The following is an 11,937-nucleotide window of genomic DNA, read 5'->3' as shown; positions in this document are numbered from 1 at the left end:
TTGGAATGGGAGTGTTGGAGGAAAATTTGGCATTTACAAGTTCCACCTAAACTGAGGAATTTTGTATGGAGGGTGTTGATGGTTATTCTTCCCAATAAATTAAGGTTACACAAGAGGAGGGTAAATATAGATAAAAGATGTCACTGTTGTGGCGAGGAGGAGGATGTGGATCATGTGTTGTTGAGGTGTGCTAAAGTGATGATGTATGGGGAAGGAAAGGAGTAACATATCCTGCTGCAGGTGTATCGTTTTCCCAATTTCTAAAGCATCTTTTGGTAAGTAATAGGACTAAGACAATACAAGTGGTCATCTTCATAGCTTGGCAATTATGGCAAGATAGAAAGGATGTTGTTTGGTCCCAAAAAAACCATGATGTGACATCCACACTGAATGCGTAAATACAGCAGCTTTGGGAGTGGCATGACTGTGTTGTGGCCCTTCTCAGGTGTACCCGTCAGGTTGGCAAGGGTTTCTTGATGGAGCAGTGTTCGACAACTTACATATGGCTGGTTTTGGATGCACCTTTGAGCTAGCTGAGGGCAATTTCACTCAAGCCATATCAGGTTTCTTCGATCATTATATGAACCCGCTAATGGTGGAAGCATTGGCTCTCTAGAAGTGTCTTACATAGCTGTAGGATCATTTTCTTTTTCCAGGGTGTATTTATACTGATTCTCAAACATTACCTTATGTTTTGAAACTTCTAGTTTAGACCTTTCTGAATCTGGTTTGGTTATTAATGATTATAGGATTTATTTGTATAGGCCGGATGTGGCTATTCGATGGATCAGGAGACAAACTAACTTAAGGGCTTATACCTTAGCCAGAGCCTCCTATTCTCATGCTCGTTTCCAAGTGTGAGATAGTATATCATAATTTTTGCTTATGAGTAATGCAAGCTTGATTTATTTGCCTTAAAAAAAAAAACGAATAAAATCCTAATCTTGATGATTGAAAGCTTACCTCGAGACAGATATTGATTTCGAATAATCAGAGTTTAGAGACAGAGCAATAGAAAAAGAAAGAAATGTAGTTGTATTTTACAGGTAAATGAAAATAAGTTGAAAAAATTGAATATATATATATATATATATATATATATATATATATATATATATATATATATATATATCACGCTATAAAAATTTAAAAAATAAAAGAAATAAATGCCAATGAAGTGATGGTTTGGTTGATCTTTTTACTTATATGAGAAGTGGGATGTCTCAAGTTCGAGTTTTCTCTACCACAGTTGCATTATTAAATTAAAAGATAAAAAGAATGCTTACATAGGACACTATCAAGTCAGTGTGGAGGTCTGCTTTGCGTGGATTGCTGGTTGCATTATTAAATATAAACTAGTGAAGGTCTGCTTTGTGTGGATTGCTGGTTGCATTATTAAATTATCATGTTATAGAAATTGCAATATAGTTAGTTTATATTAAATAATTATAAAATTTAATATGGATAATATATAGATAAATAGTACTTAGCAGTAAAATGTAATTTAATTACTGTTATAATTAAATACTAATTCTATAAAAAATTAAAAATTTTCTATATTAATATATATTAATCCCAAACAAAAATATTTTATTTTAATTTAATATATAAAAATTAAATAGATTAAAAAATGGAAGTCTTATGCAAAAGAAAATCATAATTATGTATGCACATATTTTTTTAAAAAAAAATTGAAAAAGATCCAAAAATTTTTAAATGGCCTAACTTTTATATATATATATATATATATATATATATATATATATATATATATGAATAAATTTTTAATGAGAAAACTAAAATAATAGAGGATTTCTAGACGACTATCTCTTGTGCTTATTAGTATTTCATTTTTTTTTTTTTAAATAGATCTTATTCTCATTAGTTTTTTTTTTTAAATTGTAATTTATGAATTTATGAATAAATTATATAAAACTGAATTCCAAATTCACGATATCTGAATATGAAATTTAATCAATTATTTTTATAATTAAATAATCAGTATTCACAAATTAGTTAAGAGAAGACTATGACAATCAAATCAACCTAATAACATCAACATCGCTCTTGCATAGAATAGAACAGGAAATGCCAAGTCATAGGCCTCAGTTCCACCATCTTGCTTTTTTTGAATAAGTTAGTGAAACATTTTGTAATTTTATTTTTAAAATTTTTAAATTTTAATTAAATCAAAAGTTTGAATTTTCAACTACATGGACTACAAATAATTACATCCCAAGCTTAAATTCGTAAACTCAGACTTAAGCCAAAAAATATATTTCAGAACTATCGAATTGAGAACCCTCTAAATTATTTATTTAAATAATACATTACCACAAATTAATCTAATTATCCACAAAGAAAAAAAAATCATTACATTTATTAATATTTGACCATCAAAACTTATTAAAGAAGCTTTGTTTTAGTTAGTGAAGATTCGAGAACTAACTAAACAAATGGAAAATAATTTTAACCAAATTTAAACCACTCAAAATCATAAGAAAACTATGTATAAAATAATTTAAAACCAAAGTAGAATCCTCTAGAAGCAGATTTGAACTGAACCCCATCTGATTTGGACCAAATCAGATGTTTATACCAATCCATTGAGGAGAGAGAAAGCCAATAAAAGAAAAGGAAGAAGCTTCCAAATCAGATGTTTATACCAATCAATTGAGGAGAGAGAAAGCCAATAAAAGAAAAGGAAGAAGCTTCCTTCTCCTCTCTCTATCACTGACAGTTCCGTCTCCATTTCTTTCTTATTTTCCAGCCAAACGCCCATTGTTTCCAATGAGTAAGGACTCTAAGCTCAAGAGCTCGACGAGACGATTATGCATGTAGCTACAATTCACGTAATAAAGGCCTGGATTAAGGGGAATCACGAGTAATGGGATTCGGTATCATAACGGTTCGCTTTTCGGGGATTCTCGCTGTTACCGGTGAAGACAGCCTTCAGGGAGGCCTTCGATCAACTCCACATCAATTCGTGAGCCTTTCCCCTCCATAAATTCTAGCGACCAGCTCCGCCCTGCGAATCTACCATGATCGACAGCAAGGAGAAGGCTGTCGATGTGATTTTCGGCTAAAAGGCTCCTCCTTTTTGCAAATTCAAGCCGGATATGGAGTGCAGGAGAAAATCCAAGCAATCTGGTAGCCTTTTCGGACGAAATTGATTTTTCGAACACCGTGGTGACTAGCCGGTGAGAGTCTGACGAGGCTTCTTAGAGACAGAATTTTCTCTTTTTCGAATTATCACAAATATTCAACTTGATTTTTAATTGGTAACCCCTAAGTCCTTACACTATATTTTATTATAAAAATTTAATTAGAGTTGGTTAATCCAAGTTAGTCAAGAATTAGAATTTAATAAGTTAAATTAGAGTAAGATAAGACATGTTTAAGAAATCTGGATTCAAAGTGCTTAATGAATAATAGAGATTTTTATTTAAAATATGGTTTACAAGCTCGTTAAGTAGAAAACATAAATTTTTAAAATTTAAAGTTATTAACTAGTTAACAGATTAATGATATATGAATGTTGAGTTTGAATGCGTTGTGTAGGCGATATTAGTCAATTAGCTATGAATTAAAATGCATTAGTAGTCAAGACTATACTAAAGGCGGAAGGGCTTAGATCAAATTGTTTTGCCATGGATGGGCCGTGTGCTATTAATATTTCTGATATATAAAATATAGATAGTCCAATTTATAAGGGAATGCTGCTGAATTTTCAATAAAATGATTAATAAAGAACTAGCTTAGTTATAACACTAGTGGAAAATAACTACTTATTTTATTATTATTATTATTATTATACTTTAATTTTACCGGAGAACACTTTAATAAAGTTATAACTAAGACAAGTAGATAAATAAGAATACTATAACTATATAGTTTGATAAATTAAGACTATATAGTTTGATAAATTAAGAAAAGTGGTTGAGGTGACTGTAATTAGCAAATGAATGAAAACTAAATTTCTTGAGTTAGAATTCTTACATAGAATCTTTTTTCTAGATGCTTTCTAGAATGACAAGACAAAAGCCGGAAGGAAGTAGGAACACTACAAAAAAATCGCCATTTTGCGACTGATTATTGTGACCGACCTAATTTGGTCGCAATTTTGTTACCGATTTGCGACCTATAGACAAGCAGTAACTGATTGTAGTGCTAAAAATTCCCGCGAGTTTGTTTTCCAGTTTGCGACACGTGTACGACGGATTTACGACCAATTTTGCGACCATGAATTATTCCGTCGCAAAATTGCGCGCTTCAAAATAAGGAACAAATTCTGCGAACGATTTGCGACCGACAATTATGGTCGCAAATCGGTCGCAATTTTAGTGCCAAGTAATACGACGTCACAGATTTAAAAATTGCGATCGATTTTGATGAAATTTGCGACTGACTAGTCGGTCGCAAATTTTAGGGCTTTAAACGCCAGACGCCCTCCTTCTTCTTTCTTCTTTCTTTCTTCTCCTCCTCTCTTCTCCTCCGTTCGCAGCGTCGTCCCAGTGTGTCGCCGCGCTGCTCCAGGTCGCCTGACGTCGCCCCGGTCACTTCTACCCGGCTTTCGCGCACTTTGGTCACTTCTCAGGTACATTTTGCGTTTTTTTTTTTTCGTTTTTTTTCGATTTATTATTATTATTATTATTGTTATTGTTATTATTATTATATACAAGAACATAAAAAGATTAATAATTTTAGAAATGAATTAAATAGAAAAAAAATAAAAAATATAATAATTAGTAAATAATATTAAAGATATATAAATATTAAATTATTTACTTGATAAGTATAAATTATATTTATACATGTTGTTACTTGGTTTCATTAATAGGAACACAAATTGGTAATTATATTATATCCCCTACTTATAAAAATTGAGGAATAATTAAAAAAAAAAATTAAAAGAGTAAATGATAGTTAATTTTTTTAGTTTAAATCATTAATTTTAAACCTAATTTAAATTATTTCGTCAATTTAAAATATTATTATATTTTAAGTATGTTATAAGTAAAAAATTAATAAAAACATTACAAGTAGAATTAACAAGAAGTAAAAATATGTATAACACATATTAAAAAAAAAAAAACTAGTCCAAATATAAGTTATAACAATTTAAATGTAATAACTACTCTCGAATCATTAATAATTCATATGAAATATAAAAATATTTATGTACCAACAACTTGGTTTGATGTTTTTAGAATCAAATTATATTTTTTACATTATTTATAAAATATTTAACTTAATTAACAAAATATTCGTTATAGAATAACTATTTTCAAAATTAGATTTATATTAAAGTTGCCACTAACAATAACGACAACAAGTTGCCATTGATAATTAAAAACAATTCAAAAAGAAGAAAAAATGACATGGCCACATGATACATGATACACAATAGCAATAATAGAAGCCAATTGTTATGATACATGTAACTAAAATCACTCTTTTTGTAATTATGAAATAATGCATTTTATTTTTTATTATTGTTGTTATTATTCTTAAATATATATTTTTTTTAAAATGAATGATGCGTTTGGGTTGGAGGCCTAGTAGTGGCCATTTTGCCTTTAGAGAATGTTGGTATGATCTAGAAGTGTTTATTGAAGTGCCTTTGTATTTGAGATTTGATTGTATTGTGCCGAAATGCTGCCGAATTTTTTTCCAAAAAATTCAATATAACCTTAGTATTGAATAAATGAACTTAGTGAGTTTACATTTATATATAGTTACTCTTATTATAGAAATAACGTTAGTAAGTTAGAAGTGTAAATTGAACATTACATTTGGCATGTTTTAAGGATGGTTTAGACTAATGCAATTACATATAATTTGCTCTTTATAAACACAGTGTTAATTAGGTAAAAAAAATGCAAACTAATCGAGATTGGATGTACTGGAGGTACGAAGTCAATGGGATATTAAGACAAAAGTTCTTGCAAGGATTGGAGGCGTTTATACAGTTTGCAGTTGGTAATCCCAGTTGTATGGATGGTAATGAGTTGCGGTGTCCATGTAATCACAAGAAGTGTCGAAATAAAGTCTTCTTAGACATTGATACAATTAAACTTCATTTATGCAAAAATGGATTCGTGGAAAATTATTACGAATGGATACATCATGGTGAACCTCGAGTTTCCAGTGGGTCAGGCCACTCTATTTCGGTAAGTTTAGAAGGTCAGCCTTATCAATTTCAGTATGGTAATCAATGCAATGATATGGTAATCGATGCGAGTAGAGTAGAATGTCATTGGGATAATATGGAGGAATCACCAAACGTAGCAGCACAACAATTGTTTGACATGCTTAGTGCAGTTAACAGTGAACTGTGGCCTGGATGCAAGAATCATTCAGTTCTATCTGTTGTGGCACGATTACTGCACATGAAAGCGGAGCACCATTTTTCAGAAAGGTGTTACGATGATTTGTGCAGTTAGCAAAAGAAATGTTTCCTGAAGGCCATTCAATGGTTGATAATTTTTACCGGACAAAAAAATTAGTTCGAGGATTGGGACAACCCGTTGAAAAGATTGATTGTTGTCGTAATAATTATATGATATACTGGGGCTTTGACTCAGAATTCAGAGACTGCAAGTTTTGTAATCTTCCAAGATATCAACGGCGGGGTCAAGAGACTGGTAGAGTACAAAGAGAGAAGGCTTTCAAGAAGATGTATTATTTTCCTCTTGTTCCTCACCTTCAAAGGTCATATGCATCTAAGGCGACAGCTGAACACATGACATGGCATGCTTTGCATGAATATGAGGATGGTATAATGACTCATCCGTCAGACTCTGAAGCGTTGAAACATTTTGATAACATTCATCCTGTGTTTGCTGCTGATATGAGAAACGTGAGATTGGGGCTTTGTACTGATGGATTTCAGCTGTTTGACCAATCAGGACAACAATATTCATCATGGCCTGTCATTGTCACACCATATAATCTACCACCGTCAATGTGTATGAAAAATGAATATATGTTTTTGTGTGTTATTGTACCTGGCCCTACTAATTCGAAACACAAAATCGATGTGTTTCTGCAGCCTTTGATTGCTAAACTTAATTATTTATAGAATATGGGGTTGAAACATTCGATATTTCGACTAATCAGAATTTCATAATGCGAGCTGCTTTGCGTTGGACCATCAGTGATTTTTTAGCATTTGGAATGTTATCTGGGTGGAGTATAGCAGGGAAATTGGCTTGTCCTCATTGCATGGAAAACACTAATGCATTTACACTAAAAAATAGAGGTAAATAATGTTGGTTTGATTGTCATCGCAAATTATTATCAGAATCTCACCCTTGGAGGAGAAATCGACAATGTTTTAGAAAGAACACGATTATTGCCGAACCCCCTCCGCCTGTGAAGTCTAGAGCTGAAATATTATAAGAAATTGAAGATCTGGGCCTTATGAAAGTTATAGAGTTAGGTGCCGATGAGGCAAATGGAAGATTTGGCAGGAATAGAGGGTGGAAAAAGCGAAGCATCTTCTGGGATTTGCCATACTGGAGTTCACTTCTTATCCATCATAACCTTGATGTGATGCACATAGAAAAAAATGTGTTTGAAAATCTGTTCAACATTGTCATGAACATGAAGGGAAAACCAAGGATAATGCAAAAGCGAGAGCAGACATGAAGGAAAGTTGTCATCGACCAGAACTCGAGCAATCTGTACTTACTGGTAAGTTTCCAAATGTATGTTATTGTTTAGATAAACCCGAAAGGCAATTATTGTGCAAATGGGTACGATCATTAAGGTTTCCAGATGAATACTGTTTAAATATGGGTAGATGTGTGGACATGAGGAAGTACAGATTATTTGGCATGAAAAGCCATGACTGTCATGTTTTCATGCAAAGATTGATCCCTGTGGCATTTCGGGAATTATTACCAGGGAAAATTTGGGAAGCAATGACAGAATTGAGTCTCTTTTTCAAGGAATTGACGATGACTATTATCCTATGCGATGATATGAACCAATTAGCGTGAGAAATCCCAGTAGTGATATGCAAATTGGAGCAAATTTTTCCACCCGGCTTCTTTGATTCTATAGAGCATCTACCGGTTCATTTGCCTTATGAATGTCGTGTAGTAGGACTGGTACAATATAAATGGATGTATCCATTTGAGAGGTGAATCACTAACATCCCATTCTGATCATTACATCATTTATTTCAACTCATAATTACATATTGGCATTGTACAATGATAAGCACCTGCAGAAAATTAAAAAGAATGTGCGTAATAAGGCAAAGGTTGAGGGATCAATTTGCAATGCATATTTGGTGGAAGAAGCTTCCACCTTCTGTTCACACTACTTTGAACCACATGTTTTCACCAAGCATCAGAGAGTGCCACATAACGATGACGGAGGAGATCGAATAGAATCTGAGTTTGAAGGAAATCTAACAATTTTCACTTATCCTGGGCGTACGAATGGTAAATAAAAAAAAAAGACGATTGACTGATGTAGAGATACGAGCGGCTTAAACCTATGTTTTGTTGAATTGCGAAGAGATTACACCATTTGTACAGTAAGTATACATATTATAGACAGTCTAAACCCGGTGTGGAGCGTAGTTAAATCATACTTATGCTAATTTTGTTTGTTCATAAACAGGAAATATATCAATCTTTTGCGGCTTCAAAATCTCAATTTGACTGATACTGCAGTTGATGCAAAACTGGACTCCGAATTTGCAGAATGGTTCAAATATTATGTAAGTTACTTTCAATGTACACAACATGGAATGTACATTTATTAGATCTCACTCATGTCATTGCTATTTCTCATAGGCTCGAAGCTTGGAAATCGATATTGGTAACAGATTCATTACGGATCTAGCAAAGGGACCTCTACCGGTTGCTAATGCTTACTCTGGCTACTTTGTAAATGGTTACAAGTTTCACACTGAGGGTTATGGGAGAAGAAGAAAGATAATGAACAGCGGTGTTTGCATAAAGGGATCAAACTACAGTGACGTGTCAAACGATTTTTATGGGAAATTGGTTGAGGTTTTAGAGTTAGAATATCCAGGCCTACCAATGAAGTGTACAATCTTATTCAAATGTGAATGGTTTGATCCTACGCCAAACGTTAGCACGAAGGTTCATCCTAAGTATAATCTGGTAGATATTAATCAAAGAAGAAGATATACAAAGTATGAACCTTTTGTGTTGGCAATGCAAGCTACACAGGTCTACTATGTCCCATATCCATCGTTTAAACGAGATCGTTGCAATTGGATGGTAGTGTGTAAAATCAAGGCTAGATCAGTTGTTCATGCACTTGAAACCAAATAATATGCTTCACTTGGAGTATCAGAGCCATTTCAAGAAGTAATGGTTGATATGCAACCAATGCAAGTTGTTGAAGATTTAACGGATAGATTGGATGATGAAAGCCGATCTTATGTTGAAATAGGAGCATCGGATGATGAAGAGGAAGAAGATCAAATCATCATGGGTACCTCAGAAGACGAATATGAAGAAGAGGAAGAAGATGAAGAGGAGGAAGAAGTAGATGATAATGAAGACACTTAATACTTAGAACAGTTTTACTGTTACAAATTGATAGATGTATATCTAATATTATTAATGAAGAATTTGAATGTTATTAACTTTCTTTACTCATATCTACCACATGTTCTACAATTCCTATAATTGTATAAATTCATTTATCTAGGTTCTGATATCTGCAGTACAAATGGCTAGAGGCAGAGCGTTTGATTCAGATGCGTCCGGCAGTGGTTTACGTGGAGGTCGTGGCCCAGGACGCAGTCCCCGTGGACGAGGAGGGACTCTCCCTTCTTCTTCTTAAGGTACGTCTAGGCTTCATCCTCTACTCAGCGACCAGTACTGCCGCCATCACTTCCTTCTGCTCCTTCCTCTTCTACCCCTGTTTCTAGACTAGTACAGACTTCACCAGCTGTACAGTCACCTACTGTGCAAGGTAATCATAAATGTCATTACTGTCATTTCAATTATTCATTAATTATTTATCTGCATTTATAGCATTTGTCACTTCTTTTGCAGCTTCATCAGATCCACGTACCAGCTTTAGTTTGGTAGCGGGACAGTAAGTACTTATTCACTTTTTCCTCTGTACTTGGTTTTGTTCAGATTGTGATGCTTTCGTCTAATTATATTTCACTTGTGTTTTTTTTTCTCAGCATATATCCATCCTCTTGAGCATCGAGGCAAATTATGAGGATAATCAAGCTACGACTGCATAAAGAAGGATACACATGGGATGTCGTACCACAAGAGGCGAGAGACTTTTATTGGGAGGAGTTTCAGGTACCCTTTGGTTTAAGTTATATCATCATTCAATGTGTATAATTCATCAAGATACCTCGTTTTATTGAAATTTTATTTTTCATTTTTTGTAGAAGCATTTCGTATGGGAAGAGGCAATTACGGCTATGCTAAAAGTGGCCTGGGAGAAGTTATGCGCTGACCTATATGCTGACTTCACCTATAGGATGAGAAGAAGCGGTAAGAAGTAGTAGTGCGTGTCTCAAGAGATATGGGAGAGCTGGCAAAAGGCTTGGGAGGATCTTGCATTCAAGAGAAAGCAGAAGATATTTGCACAAAATAGGTGCAGTGAGATTGGCGGTGATGGAGCAGGACCTTCTTGACACACAGGCGGATCAATATTTGCTATAGAGACAGCTCGATTATTAGTGAGTCAACTAGTCACAGTATATGAAACTGATGTTTAATGAAAGGACACTAGATTAATATATCATGCATAAAAATTCATTACAAGCTGAAAAATTAGGTCGTGAGCCCACATCGATTGAGGTGTTTACATACACTCACACGAAGGACCACGATCTTAATACGTTTGTCGTCAGACATGCGGTGAGCGTCAATGTAAGTAACAATGAAGAATGTTTACATTTACCCTCTAGTCGTTGCGAAGATGTACAAAGTTCAATATAATAAAGCTTGCAACTGCATTGATTAATTAATTTTTTGTTTTCAGGAGAACTATACTACAGCCCGGGAGCATCTTATTTCTTCTCAGGCTGATGAATCTGAAGCTGAGTCAAGAATTGATGAGGTAGCACTGTATCTCGAGGCTGTAGGGGGCGAGAAGAAGGGGAAGGTATATGGCATCGGGTCTCAAGCATCACAGTTTTACAGCGGCTCAGCATCTCACGCTTCTGCAACCAGCGCAGGACCACAGCCCGAGCATAGTGCCGAGGAGTTTACTGCATTACGGGCTCATGTTGATGATCAGCAGAGACAGATTGCAGAACTTAGAGTGCATGTCATGCGGCTGTCCGGTTAGCCCGATGCGTACTTCTTCCTTTGATCCTGCGCCTACTACAGATCGAAATGTTTCGACATCTCAGCAGCAGCCACTACCGTCTCCTAATCCTGATGTTGCAGACGATACCTTTGTCACCCCTCCCGGCACTACAGCATATCCAGCAGGTACTCCTCTCGGCGATCCGACATTGGATCGTGCAGATGACCAACTGCGTGGATTTGATTTTGAACCTTTTTAGTTTTCCAGTTGTTTTTTTAAATTTTGTTCAGTACATTAACAATTACATTTTGATATTGTTTTTGAATTGCGATTGTGATATATGCCAATTTTCACAGGTGTAAAAAAATTATGGTTTTATAATAATATTTATTTTTTTCTTTTTTTTTATTTTGCGATGAATTTGCGACCGATTTGCAACCAAAAATAAAAATTTTAAATTTAAAATTTGCGACCGAATTTCATAATTGCGGCAGACTGTTTCTACGACCAATTTGCGACAGCGTTTCGCAAGGAAAATATGACCAAATTTTGCAACCGATTTTTTAGATTTGCGACTGATTAATCGGTCGCAAAAGTTTTGCGACAAGCAATTTTGCGACCGATAGTGGTCAGTCGCAGATCGGTCGCTAAGCAAACTTA

At 34.4% G+C, this 11,937-nt stretch overlaps 2 protein-coding genes across 3 annotated transcripts; both read left to right on the top strand.

Moving 5' to 3' along the window:
- Nucleotides 1–2,648: 2,648 nt before the first annotated feature.
- On the top strand, nucleotides 2,649–11,685 carry LOC119370696 (uncharacterized). 2 transcript variants are annotated; one of them, XM_089717696.1, is made up of 6 exons: nucleotides 2,649–3,200; nucleotides 9,719–9,969; nucleotides 10,053–10,095; nucleotides 10,190–10,316; nucleotides 10,409–10,895; nucleotides 11,008–11,685. In XM_089717696.1, exons 5-6 carry the CDS (start codon nucleotides 10,767–10,769, stop codon nucleotides 11,314–11,316), a joined length of 438 nt encoding a protein of 145 aa, XP_089573822.1. In that variant the 5' UTR covers nucleotides 2,649–3,200; nucleotides 9,719–9,969; nucleotides 10,053–10,095; nucleotides 10,190–10,316; nucleotides 10,409–10,766; the 3' UTR covers nucleotides 11,317–11,685. The 2 variants fall into 2 exon arrangements, with proteins under 2 accessions (XP_089573822.1, XP_089573821.1); XM_089717695.1 differs by having other exon boundaries at nucleotides 2,649–3,281.
- On the top strand, nucleotides 2,888–9,637 carry LOC149498442 (uncharacterized). Its single transcript, XM_089717323.1, has 4 exons — nucleotides 2,888–2,986; nucleotides 4,413–4,597; nucleotides 8,638–8,737; nucleotides 8,814–9,637. The coding sequence occupies exons 1-4, from the start codon at nucleotides 2,888–2,890 to the stop codon at nucleotides 9,318–9,320; spliced, it is 891 nt and encodes a 296-aa protein (XP_089573449.1). The 3' UTR covers nucleotides 9,321–9,637.
- Nucleotides 11,686–11,937: the final 252 nt, after the last annotated feature.

This window comes from Jatropha curcas, chromosome 2 (assembly GCF_041381405.1).
Source record: "Jatropha curcas cultivar XTBG-Jc1 chromosome 2, XTBG_Jcur_1.0, whole genome shotgun sequence".
In the NCBI taxonomy this organism is placed as follows: domain Eukaryota; kingdom Viridiplantae; phylum Streptophyta; class Magnoliopsida; order Malpighiales; family Euphorbiaceae; genus Jatropha; species Jatropha curcas.
Note: the sequence above shows the minus strand (reverse complement) of the source record. Positions and strands in the feature narration are given on the sequence as shown.